Source organism: Ceratotherium simum, chromosome 3 (assembly GCF_057802395.1).
Source record: "Ceratotherium simum simum isolate JZ-2026a chromosome 3, ASM5780239v1, whole genome shotgun sequence".
NCBI classification, from domain to species: domain Eukaryota; kingdom Metazoa; phylum Chordata; class Mammalia; order Perissodactyla; family Rhinocerotidae; genus Ceratotherium; species Ceratotherium simum.
The window spans coordinates 1,892,419-1,911,359 of record NC_141902.1 but is presented as its reverse complement, the minus strand read 5'-3'; the positions used below and the strand labels follow the sequence as shown (position 1 = coordinate 1,911,359).

The 18,941-nt window shown below is 35.6% G+C and overlaps 1 protein-coding gene across 4 annotated transcripts in view; it reads right to left on the bottom strand.

Annotated features, from left to right (window-relative positions):
* The window catches only part of SOS2 (SOS Ras/Rho guanine nucleotide exchange factor 2), a 93,237-nt gene that overhangs the window by 44,740 nt on the left and 29,556 nt on the right, over nucleotides 1-18,941 (bottom strand). For 3 of the 4 annotated variants that reach the window (XM_087421933.1, XM_087421946.1, XM_087421938.1), the window contains exons 5-8: nucleotides 14,354-14,557; nucleotides 11,566-11,709; nucleotides 8,544-8,654; nucleotides 4,183-4,281 (exon numbers count right to left, since the gene is read on the bottom strand). In XM_087421933.1, the coding sequence (XP_087278059.1) occupies nucleotides 4,183-4,281; nucleotides 8,544-8,654; nucleotides 11,566-11,709; nucleotides 14,354-14,557 (558 nt within the window). The remainder of the gene's footprint in view (nucleotides 1-4,182; nucleotides 4,282-8,543; nucleotides 8,655-11,565; nucleotides 11,710-14,353; nucleotides 14,558-18,941) is intronic. The other variant, XM_087421940.1, reaches the window with a different exon arrangement.

Here is an 18,941-nt window from a genome sequence, read left to right as displayed (position 1 = left end):
AAGACGGAAAACATCCTAACATATTTTATGAGGCCAATATCACCCTGATCCCAAAGCCAGAGAAGGACAATACCAAGAAGGAAAATTACAGGCCAATATTGCTGATGAACATAGATGCAAAAATCCTCAACAAAATATTGGCGAACAGAATATAGCAATACATTAAAATGATCATACACCATGATCAAGTGGGATTTATTCCAGGGAGGCAGATATGGTTCAACATCCGCAAATCAATCAATGTGATACACCACATTAACAAACTGAGAAATAAAAACCACATGATCATCTCAAAAGATGCAAAGAAAGCATTTGACAAGATCCAACATCCATTCACGATAAAAATCCTCAATAAAATGGGTGGAGAAGGAAAGTACCTCAACGTAATAAAGGCCGTATACCACAAACACACAGCCAACATTATACTCAACGGGGAAAAACTGAAAGCCATCCCTCTGAGAACAGGAACAATACGAGGGTTCCCACTCTTGCCACTCTTATTCAACATAGTACTGGCGGTTTTGACCAGAGCAATTGCAAGAAAAAGAAATAAAAGGAATCCAAATAGGCAATGAAGAAGTGAAACTCTCGCTATTTGCAGACAACGTGATTTTATATATAGAACACCCTAAAGAATCCATCGAGAAACTATCAGAAATAATCAACAACTACAGCAAAGTTGCAGGGTACAAAATCAACTTAAAACATCAGTTGCACTTCTATACTCCAATAACGAACTAACAGAAAGAGAATTAAAGAATACAATCCCATTTACAATCACAACAAAAAGAATAAAATAGGAATAAACCTAAGCAAGGAGGTGAAAGACCTATACAATGAAAACTATAAGACATTATTGAAAGAAACTGATGATGACATAAAGAAATGGAAAGATATTCCATGCACATGGATTGGAAAAATAAATATAGTTAAAATGTCCATACTGCCTAAAGTAATCTACAGATTCAATGCAATCCCAATCAGAATCCCAATGACATTCTTCACAGAAATAGCACAAAGAATCCTAAAATTCATATGGGGCAACAAAAGACCCCGAAAATCCAAAGCAATCCCAAGAAAAAAGAACAAAGCTGGAGGCACACAATCCCTGGCTTCAAAATATGCTACAAAGCTACAGTAATCAAAACAGCATGGTACTGCTACAAAAACAGTCACACAGATCAATGGAACAGAAGTGAAAGCCCAGAAATAAAACCACACATCTACGGACAGCTAATCTTTGACAAAGGAGCTATAAAATACAATGGAGAAAAGCAAAGTCTCTTCAATAAGTGGTGCTGGAAAACTGGAGAGCCACATGCAAAAGAATGAAAGTAGATCATTCTCTTTCGCCATACACAAAAATTAACTCAAAATGGATCAAAGACTTCAAGGTAAGATATGAAACCATAAAACTCCTAGAAGAAAATATAGGCAGTCTACTGTTTGACATTGGTCTTAGAAGGATCTTTTCAAATACCATGTCTACTTGGGCAAGGGAAACAAAATAAAAAATAAACAAGTGGGACTTCATCGACTAACGAGCTTCTACAAGGCAAAGGAAACCAGGAACAAAACGAAAAGACAACTGGGAGAAAATATTTGCAAATCATATATCCGACAAGGGGTTAATCTCCAAAATATATAAAGAACTCAACAACAACAACAAAAACAACTCAATCACAACATGGGCAGAGGATATGAACAGACATTTTTCCAAAGAACATATACAGATGGCCAATAGGCACATGAAAAGATGTTCAACATCACTAATCATCAGGGAAATGCAAATCAAAACTACATGAAGATATCACCTTACCCGCGTTAGAACGGCTCTAATCACCAAGAGAAAGAATAACAAATGTTGGAGAGGATGCAGAGAAAAGGGAACCCTCATACACTGATGGTGGGAATGCAAACTGGTGCAGCCACTATGGAAAACAGTATAGAGATTTCTCAAAAAATTAAAAATAGAAATACCATACCACCCAGCTACCCCACTACTGGGTATTTATCCAAAGAACTTGAAATCAACAATTCAAAGAGACTTATGCACCCCTACGTTCATTGCAGCATTATTCACAATAGCCAAGAAGTGGAAGCAACCCAAGTGCCCATTGACTGATGACTGGATAAAGAAGATGTGGTTTATGTGTGTGTGTGTATATATATATACACACACACATATATACACACACTATGGACTACTACTCAGCCATAAAAAAAGACAAAATTGTCCCATTAGCAACAACATGGATGGACCCTGAGGGTATTACATTAAGCAAAATAGCTAAAGACAAACACCATATGATTTCACTCAAATGTGGAAGATAAACTAACACATGGACAAACAAAACAGATTAGTGGTTACCAAGGGGGAAGGGGATTGAGAGGTGGGCATAAGGGGTAAAGGGGCACATTTATATGGTGAATGACAAATAATAATGTACAACTGAAATTTCACAATGTTATAAACTATTATGACCTCAATAAAATTTTTAAAAAAATGAATAATGAAGAGAAACCACCCATATCACATCAATGAAACTGTAACCTTTATAATAAGTATAGAATATTCTCAGTTTTAATTAATGCACAGCAACCAGAACAAACATAAATGTGGAATGCAAAGATAAGCCACAGAAGAGAAGATATTTAAACTGGCAAAAGACTTAATAACTCCATAAAGGGTTATCCAAAAGGCCAATAAACATATACTTAACCTCATTAATAATCAAGGAAATACAAATTAAAACCACCAGATAACATTATAAATATACCCGACAACAAATTTAAAAGTGTGAAAATATGCATAAAGAGAATATTATGATATAAAGAGACATCTTATGAGTTCTGGTAGGAGTATAAACTGTACAACCCGCTTTGGAATACTGTTTGGCATTATCTATTAAATTTGAAAATATACACACCCTATGACCAAGCCGAGTATATACTCTAGAGAAATAAAATGCATGCACATGTGTACCAAGAGATAGGTACGAGAATGTCCATGGCAAGTGTTATACATCAGAACCTTTTATAGTAAAACACTGTTCATCAACCAGAAAAGGATAAATAAATCATGGTTTATTCAAACAATGGAAGAAAATTAAACTAAAACAACATACAACAACATCAAAGAATCTTAGAAATACAACTTTGGAAGAAGATACAAAATGTAAAATAATATATACAATTTGATCTAATTCATCTAAAGTTCAGAAATAGGCTCTACATATTTTAAGTGATACATATACAGGTGGTTAAACTGAAGAAAAGCTAGGAAGTAACTGCCATTGAAGTCAGGGGAGGGTTTACCTCTGGTGTGTTCACACATCACCTTTATTTCATTATATAACACGTTTATGTTTTACACTTTTCTCTAAGTATGTAACATAATAAAGTTTATACTATATATTAGAACCTTTAAAAATTCAATATATTTTTATGTTTACTGATCTTCAAAAAGAGTTCAAGTTTTACCATAGGTTTGTTTTTTTTTAATTTTTTGTTTATTGCAGTAACACTGGTTTATAACGTATAAATTTCAGGTGTGCATTATTATACTTCTATTTCTGCATAGATTACATCATGTTCACCACCCAGATACTAATTACAACCCATCACCACACACATGTGCCGAATTATCCCTTACGCCCTCCTCCCTCCCCACGTCCCCTCAAGTTTTACCATAGTTTTTTTAATATGTTGCTTGGGTCCTAGCTAACAGAGGAAGAACACTATACTCCGTGGAAAATAATGTCAACTTTAAAAGTGCTTTTCTTAATAAGTTAAAACAAGATGGAAATTTAGAACAACGTTATGCATACAAGTTATTAATTACTTGTATAAAAGTTAAACCACAGGCACATTTTGCTGGGTGCCTCCAAAAATTTACGAGAAAAAAAACATTCTTTTTTTATAATGTTAGTACTTTGAGATTCTATACTATGAAATGACAGGTACAGACACATTTTCCTCTCTCCACCTACCACTTGGAAATAATATAAAGATAAGTAAGAAATACAGGCTTTTCTCCACGGTCCATGGAAAGAAGGTAGACATTTAAGATAATTTATTTTTTTGAATAAAAAGTATTTAAAAACAATATGATCAGATCAAACACTAGTTTTTAAGGTGCATAAATGCAAGTACTTTTGGCTCAGGAAGCTTTCGTCTTACCTTTAATAATTCAAAATAGTGCCAACAATGATACACTGGCACCAGCATCAGGCGTGGAAGGACATAACGAACTGCCTCTCTGAAACCATCAGCGATGGACTGCAAAGCAAAAAGAGACAATAGTTTATCTCCGACACCAAGGATATCAACAGCAACGCCTGACAGAAACAGCTTTTAAAAATACAAGATACAGACTTATCAAAACTATAATGGAAAGTATGTTCTATACTGAAATTGAAGTGCTATAAATCAAGCTTTTTTCTCCTTTCCCTCCTGTAAGTTAGTAGATAGATAAAGATATATCTTTCCTCATCTCTTCTATTGCTAAAATAACTTTCACAATAGTCCTCTCAGCTTTTCTTCAAAAGTTTTGGCTTCCACAAACCCTAAAGGAAGTTTGAAAAGCTATGTACCCTCACACATTTTTATGTCACCATTTGAAATGTTTTAAGTTTAAGTAGTTACAAAGGACGTATTTTTGGGGATGTTGTATACTGTAGATGTGATTTAAATATATGTTACCAAACAATGATTAAATAAATTTCAGATTTAGCTCATTTAATTTATGAAAAATGTCTGTCATGTAACTTAACCGACAAAGCCCATCTTCATTGTCAAAATAAACAGCCAGATCAGACTTCAATTTCTGCAGAAAGTCTGACTTCATTCTTAAATTCAAATACACACATTAATGTCACAGTCTTAAGCACAGGAAGCATCTGGAAGAGCCTGTAACTGCTTCTAACATAGTACATCCAGGTATGAGGTGGCATGACATTTTGGCTGCCAAGAGTTTTTAACACAATCACCCCCCTACTTTGGAACTCTTTTGCTTTGCACTAAATGAACTCTCCTTCAGGAGCAACACATGTTTTTCCGACTGTTGCCCTGGAGGTTTTTATACCTTAGATCAGTACAATGGGAAATTCAATATGGCAATAAGCAACGTGAAGGGAAACTGGAAAAGAGAACGCAAAAACACAAACAAGGTGACAGGGAGACTAGAAACTGATTTCCTTAAAGCTACCTGTGCCCTTAATCACCTGAAAAATCTTAGTGTATAGCTAGGGTCAGGTTTATATCCCTGTTTTGAAAACTAATAGTCTGTAGAATACATGATTTTTAAAAATTTATGAGGGATTTAAAAGTCACTCATGTTGATTTCAAATGTCATTAAAGTTGACTTATTTAAACTGGCATTTCTCCTCATGAGATAAATATGGACAACAGAAATATATAATGTGAAGAAAGAATCTGATACATTGCTTTTATTTATTTATTTTTTGTGTGTGAGGAAGATCAGCCCTGAGCTAACATCCATACCAATCCTCCTCTTTTTGCTGAGGAAGACCGGCCCTGGGCTAACATCTGTGCCTATCTTCCTCCACTTTATACGGGACGCCGCCACAGCACGGCCTGACAAGTGGTGCCTCGGTGCGCACCCGGGATCCGAACCTGGGCCACCAACAGCGGAGCGCACGCACTTAACCACTACGCCATGGGGCCGGCCCCTGTTGCTTTATTTTTTTGTGAGGAAGATCAGCCCTGAGCTAACATCCATGCCAATCCTGTTTTTTTTTTTTCCCCTTTTTCTCCCCAAAGCCCCAGTAGATAGTTGTATGTCATAGTTGCACATCCTTCTAGTTGGTGTATGTGGGACACGGCCTCAGCATGGCCAGACAACTGGACAAGCGGTGTGTCGGTGCGCACCTGGGATCCGAATCCCAGGCCACCAGCAGTGGAACACACGCACTCCACTAATATAAGACTAATATACCACTAAGCCACGGGGCAGGCCCCCATTGCTTTTAAAATGTATCCTTGGGCTGGCCCGGTGGCTTAGCGGTTAAGTGCGCGTGCTCCGCTACTGGCGGCCCGGCTTTGGATCCTGGGCGCGCACGGAAACACAGCTTCTCCGGCCATGCTGAGGCCGAGTCCCACATACAGCAGCTAGAAGGATGTGCAACTATGACATACAACTATCTACTGGGGCTTTGGGGAAAAAAAAAAAAGGAGCAGGATTGGCAATAGATGTTAGCTCAGAGCTGGTCTTCCTCAGCAAAAAGAGGAGGATTAGCACAGATGTTAGCTCAGGGCTGATCTCCCTCACAGAAAAAAAAAAAAAAAAAATGTATCCTCATGGGTGAACACTCCCATAATTCTCATATGTTGTTAACTATGAAGTTAAATTATAATTTGTTCAGTAGAATTATTACTAGGATATGCAGAGTCAACTTATTTTCCCAAAGATTAATATCTTTTACCACATAATTAATTACAACAGTGATAATGGGTTACTCTGGATATGTTTTTATATATACTGCTTTATCTGGAACCAAGATGAAACTTTAAAACTAGTCTGCAAAGATCACCTATATTGTTAATTAGCACTGAAATGGCTACTAAAGTGCATTCTAAAATATTAATGCAACATGTATTTATAGCGTAAGGAGTCCTCTAATAACAACACAGGCTAATGTTTCAGTATTTAGTATGTGCCAAACGTGCTTAGTGTATTTCCATTTAATTTTCATAACCGTAAGAGGTATACATTATCATCCTCATTTTACAAAGGAGCAAACTGAGTCTCAGAGATTAAGTGACTTACTCAAGGTAAGACAACTATTAATTGGCCCAAAGCCAGAAGTTCTGACACCAAAGCTCATACTCTTAAAGTGTGCTATACATCTTCTAAAGAAGTTTTATTACCATTTTTTTAAACGAAGCATTACTTTTTCAGCTTACAATGAATGAATCTTTTTTAAGTTAATATAGTACAAGTGAGTTTGGCCTGAAAAAGGGTTTTATCTAACTCTTTCAATTTCACTGCATATCTGAGGAAATCGCTTAAATAATTGGGTCCTAAACATTCAAATCCCACAGTAAGAATTACTAATAAAATAGGAATAAAACAAGAAATGTTGTTGTGAGTGCTTTTAATGAATATGCAAAGATCTTATAGGCAGACTATCCCATTTAACTAATGTTTACTTTATGGTTTATATGAATATATAAGATTTAACTCAAAAAAGTTATTCCTTCATTGAAATAAATTTTGAGAATTAGGTGTAATTTTTATTCCAAGTTGAAAGTTTTTGAGTAGCATAGAAGTAGATGAAGGTAATAATGGGAATTCACAGTAAAGAAAGCAGGGAAAAGAGGTAAGTGTGGTTTTAAACATTTATATTTAAAGTGCTTGTGGGATATCCAAGTGAATTAGTTCACAGGGAGCTGGTTATATGAAAGTGTATATACACACACCCACACCCAGTGCTCAGAAGAGAGTTATGACTGGGAAACACAAACAGGAAGTCATCAGCATACAGGCCGTAACTACAGCAAAGGGTATGGATAAAGTCACCATGGAGAGCACAGAGGACAGGAAAGCAGGGGCTGATGACAGAAGCTGGATAACACCTGCAATTAAGGAGCCTGAGAAGAAGAAATCAGAGAAGATGGAAATTAGGAGAAAGTAGTATACTGAGGCCAAAGGGCCAAGAGGAGGACTAAAAAATACTACAGACATAAATATGAGATTGCTCAGCAGCCACTGGATTTGGTAGTTAAGTTCATTGTCAAGGGCAGTTTTTAGTGTTAGATCCTGACTAGAACACAGATGGTAGCAGTTTGATGAAGAATGGTGGAAAGTAATATGAAGACAACTGGCCACAAATGGAAAAAAATGACCAGGGTGGAGGGGGTTAGAGTGACGAAAGGTTTATTTATTTGCTTGTTTTGGGACAATAAAGATTTGACCATATTCATACGCTAACGGAGAAGAGCCAGTCTAGATGCAGGAAGTTTCTATAGCAATAAGTAGTCAAGGACCATCAATGCCAATGTAACCTTCGTTAAGTGCTGAGAGAGTCAAAGTATAATTTTGTCTCTCTCCACTTACTTTCACTTTATCTAATTGCATTACTGACCAATTAACTTTCATACTCTCCATTAACATATTTATCTCCTTTAAATTATAGGCCTGATAGAGAAATCAGTATGAGTATACATGAGGATATTCTCCACAGTATGATTCCAGTTCTATTTCCTGCAAGGAATAAGATCTGAAACAGCTCTCCATACTCATCTCTATATCCCAGATCCAGAATCTGCCAGATTTTCCTGGTCAATCAGCACTTGTGATGGTATTCTCTAAAAGATTTCTACATTAAAAACAGATTGAAAGAACTCAAGACAGAAAACAGAACAATCTAAAATAGGCTTGGAATTAACATTTTGAAGGATTGGTGAAATATTTCCTCACTTGCTTTATGAAAGGATTCTAGAATTTCCAATATTTAAAGGATAAGATGGTGAAATATTTCTTTAGTTGCTTTACAAAAAAACATTCAATTTAAGTTTACCTGAAAGTGTAGAGCCACTGCCGGTCTAGCCATCAACTTACTGAAATATTCATTGAATTTTGGTGAAAGGATGTCCTGTGACAATGTTTCATACGGATCAAAAGCCTGCTCCTGTTTTTTAAAAAGGAAAATAAATTAGGCTTAAAGGAACATCTTTTCTACTAATATAGCACAGATTACTAAATGGCAAATTTTTATTCAAGTCCTCAACTAAGTTTCTGAACTTTCTGCTCGGTACTTTTCAGAAACAAACAATAATTATGGCTGTAACTGGGAAATTTTTAAAAACGTAAGTAACAACTTTGTGCAACAGATGACAAGAAGCTACTGGTCTTAAAATACACCACTGACTTTATGGTCACGACTATTAAACTATTAAAATGCTTATACACATTTATTCCCAGTAAACAAAAAGTGTATTGATTAGTAAAAGAACGCTGGGATTTGAAATTTCAGTTAGGTTTACCTAGGTTGAAATGAGTTTATACTTAGGATACTTTCAAAGGAAGCAAAAAGTGATACCACTGTTTTATCCACTCTACACTTTTCAAAATTAGAAAAAAAAAGCAAAGACTAATATACAATAAAATAACAAAGCAGAAACTGCTTATATTTTGTCCAATGTTTATATGTAAATAAATTCTTATTATTTGATAATAATCAATATCCCCAATGTTTAGTTAGAATTAAGACATTTGTTTCATTTTTGTATTTTAAAAATACAGTATGTTTTCCAGAAAATAACAAGTAATGGTGAAGATGCAGAGAAATTGGAACCTTCATCCACCGCCCGTGGGAACAGTGTAACCTCTGTGGAAAACAGTTTGGCAATTCCTCAAAAAGCTAACCAAAGAATTACCATTCAACCCAGCAATTCCACTCCGAAGTATATACCTAAAAGAATTGAAAACAGGTGCTCAAATAGATACTTGTATGCCAATGCTCATTGCAGCATTATTCACAATAGCCAAAAGGTGAAAAACACAAGTGTCCATCAACAAATAAACGGATAAACAAAACATGATATAATCATACAATGAAATATTATTCAGCCACAGAAAGGATGGAGTTCTGATACATGCTAAGACATCGATGAACCTTGAAAACACTATGCTAAGTGAAGTAAGCAGACACAAGGAACAAATACTGCATGATTCTACTTATATCAAATATCTAGAATCAGCAAATTCATAAACAGAAAGCAGACTGGAGGTTACCAGGGGTTCGGGGAGGGGAGAAGAGGGAGTTACTGCTTAATGAGCAGAGTTTCTGTTTGAGGTGATGAAAAGTTTTGGAAATAGACAGTGGTAATAGTTGTATAATATTGTGGATTTAATTAAAGCCACTGAATTGTACACTTAAAACTGGTTAAAATGGCAAATTTGTTATATATATTTTACCACAATAAAAAGCAAAACAAAAGTTAGAAAATACATTACGTTTTTGAACCATATCTTTAAGAGTACAGCAAGCAATCAGACTACAAATTAATATGCTAAGATATCACAATATAAAAACTTTCTAATAAGAACTAAGGCTGAATATTTTGGGTAAGCATTAGTAACTGAATATTTCTATACTATCAGTTTCATTGTCTACAAAAGCAATGTATATTTTTAGAAAAATATAGGCAGAGATTTTAAAATTAGGAAATTTACACGAAATCTAAAGAGAGCACTTTTAAAAGAAATAAAAATGGGGGGGGCAGTGGTGTAATGGTTAAGTTCATGCGCTCCACTTCAGTGGCCTGGGGTTTGTGGGCTCAGATCCTGGGCATGGACCTATGCACCGCTTATCAAACCATGCTGTGGCAGGCGTCTCACATATAAAGTAGAGGAAGATGGGCACGGATGTTAGCCAAGGGCCAATCTTCCTCAGCAAAAAGAGGAGGATTGGCAACGGATGTTAGCTCAGGGCTGATCTTCCTTGCCAAAAAACATAAAAATAAAAATGACCAATGAGTATGCAAAGATGTTCAACATCATTAGTTTTTTAAAAAAAAAAAGCATAATTAAAGAACAATGAGATGCTGTTTTCTTCCCATTAGACTGGCAAAAACGAATGGGATAATACCCAGACTTAGTGAAGGTGTGAGGAAAAAGAGGGCCTGGATATACTGGAACTTATCTGGAATCTGGAAGTAAATTTGGTGAAATGTTTCAAAGTTCTAAAAATGTACCTAGTCTTTAGTAGTGCAATTCCACTTCCAGGAATATATCCTAAAATAATTATTAGACTATAAAGGCATAGTTTAAATATGTTTTTTGCAGTACTGTTTACAATAAAAAAAAAATACAAACAACTTACATCCTTAATGACAATAGTTAAAAGTATGTAATGGTGTCACCATGTAACATGGTACTTATTCAGACTTTAAAAATTGTATTGAAGTACACTTATTAACATGGAAAATATTCATGATATTTTGAATGAAAAATGCAGGTTATAAAACAGTAAGATCCTATTTTTGTAAATACACATAGGTTTGTATGTATGTGCAGAAAAATATTTGTAAGAATAATAAATGTTATAAGGATAATTTATCTCTAGGTGTTGCAAAATGGAGTGATTTTTATTTATATTTGTCTCTATTTTTCTGAATATTTTTACAATGAGCTACATTATTTTTATAGTCATTTAAAAGACAACAAAATGATTTTCACTTTGGGAAAAAAATTAAAATACAAACTTCCTTTTCAATTTTTGGAAATTAAACTAAAATCCACAAAAGCTCAACCGCTACAGTCAATAAAATTTCTTTTCTTTCACCTTAAATGGACTTGCTGTTAAAAAAAAATCCTAAACATTGTTCTATCAACTTTCACTATAAATATTAACATAAATACACTACAAAGTGTCACTATAAATACAACATAAATTTTAGTTTGCTATTGATTAAATCTTAAGTTTTTTTTATAGTAGCTAGCAGTGTCTTCTAATTTTCACAAAAAATATTTTACTAAATTTCTTAATACAACATTTAGGACTTACATGAGAATATAAAGTAGTTTTGTAAACTTACTTCTGCCAAATCTTCAAAACAGCTGCCAGCTAAGGGATGAGGACTGCTTTCATCAGTCATTTCAACTGTATCTTCAATCAAACCTAAAAGTTTCACGGTCAATTCATGTATATCTGAAATGTTACTGAAAATCTTTTCAATATCCTGAAAGAAAAAAAAAAATGTTAAGATGTGAGGCTGAGAATTTTTTTTAAAAAGTACTAAATATAATGTAAATAATATAACTGTTAATGGTGTATTTTCACCCAATCACATACTAATATATTCCAAGACACATAATATATTCTAAAACATAGCAAAAGTCAATGGAAAGGAAGGGAAATAAAAAACCTCTGGGATTACATACAGTAAATTTACTGGAAAACACAGATTCTAGATAGTTCTGTTCAATAATTCTAAAATCTCATATTGTGGATGATTCTAAGCAACTCTTTACATAAAGAATCCTGGCATCTGAGTATTTTAAAACTGGTTAAGTTGCTGAAAGTCTTAATCAGGTCTTACAGAGCTGGTAATGACAAGAGTTGGGATCAACATGAAGATCCGACTCCTAACCCACACACAATCTTGTTTTGCTATTTGTGGCCTGTGTCCTGGATTCGAGGAGGAATTAAAGATTTCATTCAAGCTCGTACGTGTGAATTATATCTGGGTTAAGACATGTGAAGTCCTCTGGACACAAACAGACCATATGACTGATTATCTAGGTTATGGCCAACTATTATTCACTCTGGCATCCTGTAATGGAAACATCACGGGCTATGGAACCTGACAGAGCTGAGCTTGGATCCTGGTCCCACCACTTGCTAGATGAATGAGCTGGATTAGGATGATAATGACAATAATAACAGCTAACATTTCTTGGTCACTTATTATGTTCCAGGCACTGTTTTAAGTACTTGACATGTAATTTCATAACAGCTTTATTAGATAGATACTATCATCATCCTCATTTTACAAATGTGGAAACAGAGGCACAGAGCAGTTAAGTAATTTGCCCAGGGTCACATAGCTGGTATACCAATACCTACTTCATAAGATTCTTAAGAGGATTAAATGAGGTGATTTCTACAAAAAGCTCCTGATACATATGAGGCCCTCCACAAACGTGACCTTTTAGAAGACACAGGAGTAGGGCCCAAAGGAGTGAATTAAGATCTTGAGTCATTCATTCCTTTATCAAATATTTGCTGAGTACTATGCTCTGATCTCAGATGGTCTATATCTCAAAAGTTTACAGTCTAGTCTATGCTGAAAAAACATAACAGATATGGAGATAGAGAAAAAAGAGCATCTTTCTCTTGACCCTTTAGTATTATAATGGAAATTTTCTATCAAACTGGCACTAATTCAGTGAAAAGAGACCCATAAAAATTAATTCCTGAGGGGGGCCAGCCCGGTGGCTCAAGCGGTTGGGTGCGCATGCTCTGCTGCGGTGGCCCAGGGTTCGTCGGTACGGATCCTGGGCATGCACAGATGCACTGCTTGTCGAGCCATGCTGTGGCGGCATCCCACATAAAGTAGAGGAAGATGGGCATGAATGTTAGCTCAGGGCCAGTCTTCCTCAGAAAAAAGAGGAGGATTGGCATCAGATGTTAGCTCAGGGCTGATCTTCCTCACAAAAAAAAAAAAAAATTAATTCCTGAGGAATGAAAACTGATGGGACACAGAAAAGGCAAAGAAGATAATATTAGCCTTAGGTTTTTACTCTTCATACCACTATAGACAAAACCCAACTATACTGTGGTATAAAAGAACCCAAATTCACGTTCAACCTCTATAACAAACCTATCAAGTCGTAACTATTTTGTGTCTATTTCCTCACCAGTAAGGCAGAGATGATAAGACCTACCCTACCGATCTCAGAGGACTGTTACAAGGGTCACATGAAATAGGACAGTACTCTAAAAAACATGAAATGCTCACTACTCAAGGCAGTGTGTCTAGTGGGAGTTATTATCAAATGTAAAACTAAACACATGTACAAAAGAAAAAGGATAGAAGCCAATTAAACACCTTAAATTATCACTGAAACTCATTCTTTTGGAAAAGAATGAAAAAAGCCCCATCAGTTCCTAATCTTAAGCACTCAGCGAGCATCACTCCTGTTCACTCATGTAATAGTTACTCGGGGGAGGAAGTCAGGAGGTAAAAGAAAGGCTGAGGATTTAAAGTGAAGGACAAACGCAGAGGCACCTAAGGAAAAACAAATCATGGGACAAAAGAAGCAAAGAAAAAGAAAACCTTTTATTTACAAGACACTGTTTGTCCAGCTGGATTCCTCGGAGCTGACTTTACAAAGAGTTGGACAGGCCCCCCCGGATCCTGTCCTGTCACCCACTCCCACCCGGTCTTCAACAGGCAGCTCTGCCTCTGTTTATGTCACATTCTGCATACACTTTTATTCTGGAAAAGTTCCACTGTTAAAACTCTAAACTACTGCCTTAAAGTATTTACCAAAAGACAAAAAAAGCATAAGTCTTTCTTTTCTAGGCCATACATCTTTTTCACCATCTTCAAATGAATGACTATAAATCTCAGATACTGCAGAGCAGAAAATGATTTCATTCCAGTGTAATCACCCTTTCTAATTTTGTGTCTAATTTTCACTGTCATTGTACTTATTACATTAGTATAACAATTCATGTATTTTAAAAACCCACAAATACTACATATACGAATATTTTTGTTTTATATACTCATAAAGTATATGAAGTTACTCTTTGTGATTTTAAGCTGCTATTTGACTTCTGGGGTAGGCAGAATTTCAAACCCAAAAAGTACTTACAGAAGGTTTAAACAGCTTTCTGTCAGAAAGAAAGGCTTCTCGAAATACTTTTATGATCATATTTAGTTCCCGCAGATACTGTCTTTCTTCTGCAATTTCAGTTCTGACAAGGTCATAGTAGTTTAATTCACCTGAAGAACTAGGCTCATCCTCACAGAGAGAAACCAAACCTATGTCATCCTGATCAAACATGTCCATCAAAACCTGAGAAATACAAATCAATAATGTATAAACTTATTTTCCTTACTTTTATAAAACCACCTCAAAGTACCTGGAATTAAAACATTATTAAACAATGAGAGTTGTGTGTATTTATAGCCTAATTTAGATGAGAAAATTCAAAATGAGAAATACGAATAGTTAAAGGCAGAAAATGTTCAAATGAAACTTGATATGGAAAAATAAGTATTTCTGGAAATAAGATAAACCTAATAGTGAAATATATATATATGTGCATGTGTGTGTATACATATGTAATACATATACATACACACACACATATACATGTATAAACACATGTATACAATAGCAAAAAAGAGCATATCTTTGAAGAACAACCTGAGCTAAAAATCCCAGTTCAACCACTTACTCACCTATGACTACAGACAAGTTATTTGTTCTTTTGAAAGTCAGACTCCTTATATAGAAAATGTACTGATGAAAGAATTCAATGAGGTAATGTACATAAAATGCATACTACGTCTGGCAAATAGTAGGCATTCAAAATGGTAGTTCCTTGTCCTACAGTAAGGATGGTTGTATGCACTTGGGTAGAATTCAAAGGAGAAAAATGAAATGATACTATTGTAGAGGCACATGATAGATTAATGGTATGATGCTTTTCTGATGCATATTTACTACATCACCAACTGCTATTACGTTCAGTTGTTAAAACCAAGCATCTCACAGATGCTTAAACTGCTGTAGTGACAATTTCCCCTTTCAGAAAACAGTCAAGATTGTTACTACGGACTTAAGTCAACCAATAGGCAAGAACTAGTGGTATCAAAAGCAACAGGAAAAGGTAACCATATGTTTTAGAATTAAAAATAGTTCAATAAGAAAATAAAAATTGGACCTACTTAACTATATATTCAAGACTGACTAAAAACTACTTTCTGGGAGTTCAGGAAATAAGAAAGGCACAATTCCAAACAGGAAGCTTCAAAAAGTAAAACAGTTTCAAGCGGATGAGAAGAAATTCTGACAACACAATATGAGACACTCATTCATTCATTCACTCTGAAAAACATCTACTGATCACCAGGAATTGTGCCAAGTGTTGGTAAAATACAGCAGTGAACAAAATGAACAAGAACCCTGCCCTCCTGATCTTGTTGACTAATTCAGAAATATTACTTAAACCTGGTCAGTTCTTTCTCCCTACTGCATGTTTTCAACTATTAAGCCAGCACTATCTCTTGCGAGGATACTCAAGTTTTGCAACATGATCTCCCTGCCATTGGTGTTCCCAACTCCATTTCCAAAATTATGTTCCTAAACCAAATTTGTGTCATACCCTACATGAAAACGATACTGGTATTCGTTGCCTTCAGCAAAAAATCCTAATTTCTCGAGGATAAAGGCCATTCACAATCTAACCCAGCCCATTTCCCTAGCCCCATCTCCTGCGACACTGGAAACCCCTCTCCTCCTCACTGCCCACTCATGACACCTACTCTCTTGCCACTGAGCATCATCACCCCCAGTTCCCAGCCACTTTACACCTTTCAAGAAACCACTGGAAAATACCGTATGATCTCACTCATAAAAAGAACATAAAAACAACAACAAACAATCACATAGAGACAGAGATTGGAATGGTGGTTACCAGAGGGCAGGAGGCGAGGGAGGAGGATGAAAGGGGTGATTAGGCACGTGTGTGTGGTGATGAGTTGTAATTAGTGTTTGGGTGGTCAACAGGATGTAATCTATGCAGAAATAGAAGTATAATGATGTACACCTGAAATTTACACAATGGTATAAACCAATGTTACTGCACTAAGAAAATTAATTAATTAAAAAGAAAACAATAAAGAAACCCCTGGGGCTGAACAGGGACTTGGCTGATGAAATCTGATCTTAAACAGACATGCAGAAGAACTGAAGGTATGACAGAATAGTTTTCTCTTCCCCACCAGAGAATTTCATGCTCCTCCACGACTCTTTTTACAGGTAAAAGCAATTAAATGCTAAATGATTATAGTTTCAGAAATAAGAGAGGCCAAATCCTCACAACAAACTGACAAGTGATCACACAGACTCTGGGCACTGGGAAACTCATTTCTCATAAAACTGTTCATTCATTTTTATAAAATTCTAATTAGGTGAAATGTCTTTCTCATACAACATTAAAATGACTTCCCTGTTAACTTTCATTCATTAATTTCTAATTCTGCCTTCTGGACTACATTAAATATTTTCTTCTGACTTATCTGTTTTTCAGAATAAGTCATTCAGTTATCTGAAGCATTTTTCCATCTACTGAATCTTCACCTTTCAAGACTTTAAAAAACAATCTTGATGTGAAAAGATTTTCAGATCCCATTTTATATTGTTTTTAGACTACGATTTCTAAAACTAAAGACAACAGTCTAGATTTGGTCTGACCAACACAGTACAATGAAACGCCCACCTTCTTTATTCTATATGCTGCTCTTTTATAATTTCAGCAATGACTTATTTGGCACCCATGTCACTCTGTTTACTTATCAACCTTGCAGATGTCTCAACTCCCTAGGACTTTTCACATGAGGTACTACTGTGTTATATCTTTGATTTCTTTTTTTTTTTTTTAAGCTTTTATTTATTTATTTATTTTCCCCCCAAAGCCCCAGTAGATTGTTGTATGTCATAGTTGCACATCCTTCTAGTTGCTGTATGTGGGACGCAGCCTCAGCATGGCCAGAGAAGCGGTGCGTCGGTGCGCGCCCGGGATCCGAACCCGGGCCGCCAGCAGCGGAGCACGCGCACTTAACCGCTAAGCCACGGAGCCGGCCCCAATATATCTTTGATTTCTTACAACTTGTGCTGTTGATTTTTTTTTTCATATAAGTTTGAACTCAAATTTATCCCTAGAAAATTTCATACTGTTATTGAGAGTATGTCCCAGAATATCAAGATGTTATAGAAATCTGGTTTTGTCATTCAGCATTTTAGATATCCTATCAAGCTTTTTGTAATGTATGAAAATCTGAGAAACTTTTTGTTGGAATTATTTACTAAAAATACTGAAAAAGACAGTATAAGAAATGAGGTTTCTCATGTATGTTATTAGAGGTATTCTTCTAAGTTAATAAATTACCACTTTTTTTCCATTATGGTCTTTTAGTCAGCTACTATTTCATCTCTTGTCTAATTCAGGAGACAACAGACTCTATCTGTAAAGTACTAGAGGGTAAATATTTTAGGGTTGTGGGCCATACAGTCTCTCTTGCAACTACTCACCTTTGCCTTTGTAGCAGGAAGGCAGCCATAAACAAATAAGTGTGGGCTATGTTCCAGTAAAACTTTATTTACAAAAACAGGCAGTGGGGTCGATATGGCCTATGGGCTATAAGTTTGCCCATCCATTTCTAACCTGATCTCAAGTTTGTCACAAGAGACTGTCATATGCTTAGCTGGAATGCAGATGACTTTATCTGTGGGTCTAGTCATGCGAATGGAGTAATGAGATTAGTGTGACTTGGTGTGATCTTACTAATCTAAACTGATTTCTAGTGATCACTATTTCAAGAGCTCACAAACCATCTCTTTAACAAGCTATTCGAATAAATTATTTCCAAGAATCTGTATAATTTGCCAGAAAGGAACTTGAGAATCAACGTTTTTTCTTTACATTTACAAATAAAAGCAACAGTTGACTATTATGAGGTATTCTGACACATCAAAGATTGCCGAGAATAATTAGACAATCACAGGAAAGAATTGTGGAGCTCAACCCGTACTATACATGTCACTATTAAAGAAAATGATATTCAGGCTGAGAAAATAGAACAGACATGCTTAAGAGGGAAATTGATGTTTAAGAAAGGCAAGAGAGAGTAAGAGCACAGAGCCACTCTGAAGTTCATTTCTCCCGGCCCAGATGTAATAGGAATTGAGTTCTATGTTTTTTCTTTCATGGTAATATTACTCCCACTGTTCTAAGAACGGGCTCTACTTCTTCATTGTTCTTGTTATGAACATGACCAAAAAATGCTTCTTATTGTCCTAACATTTCTTCTGATCCTTAACTCATTCGGGCTTTAGCTTTCTTTACAAGTCTAATAGTTTACAAATATATACAATACATGTATGTTCTTTTAACAGGTATCTTTTGTGCATTTACTATGTGTGAGATGCTGTGGATTTTAAGAGGAAATCATGATTCTTATCCTTAGAAATTTAAATACAATTTAGGTGCTTATATAGGACAGAGAGAAGATTACTAAAGAAGGACTGAAGCCAGTGGAAGAGATTCTGATAGAGGAATCAGGGAGAGTTGGGAAAAGCTATGTAAAAAAACTGTATTTGAGCTAAGTGGTGAAAATGGCTAGGGATCTGTCAGATGAATAAATGTCAGAGTTGGAAGGGAAGGGAGGTAAGA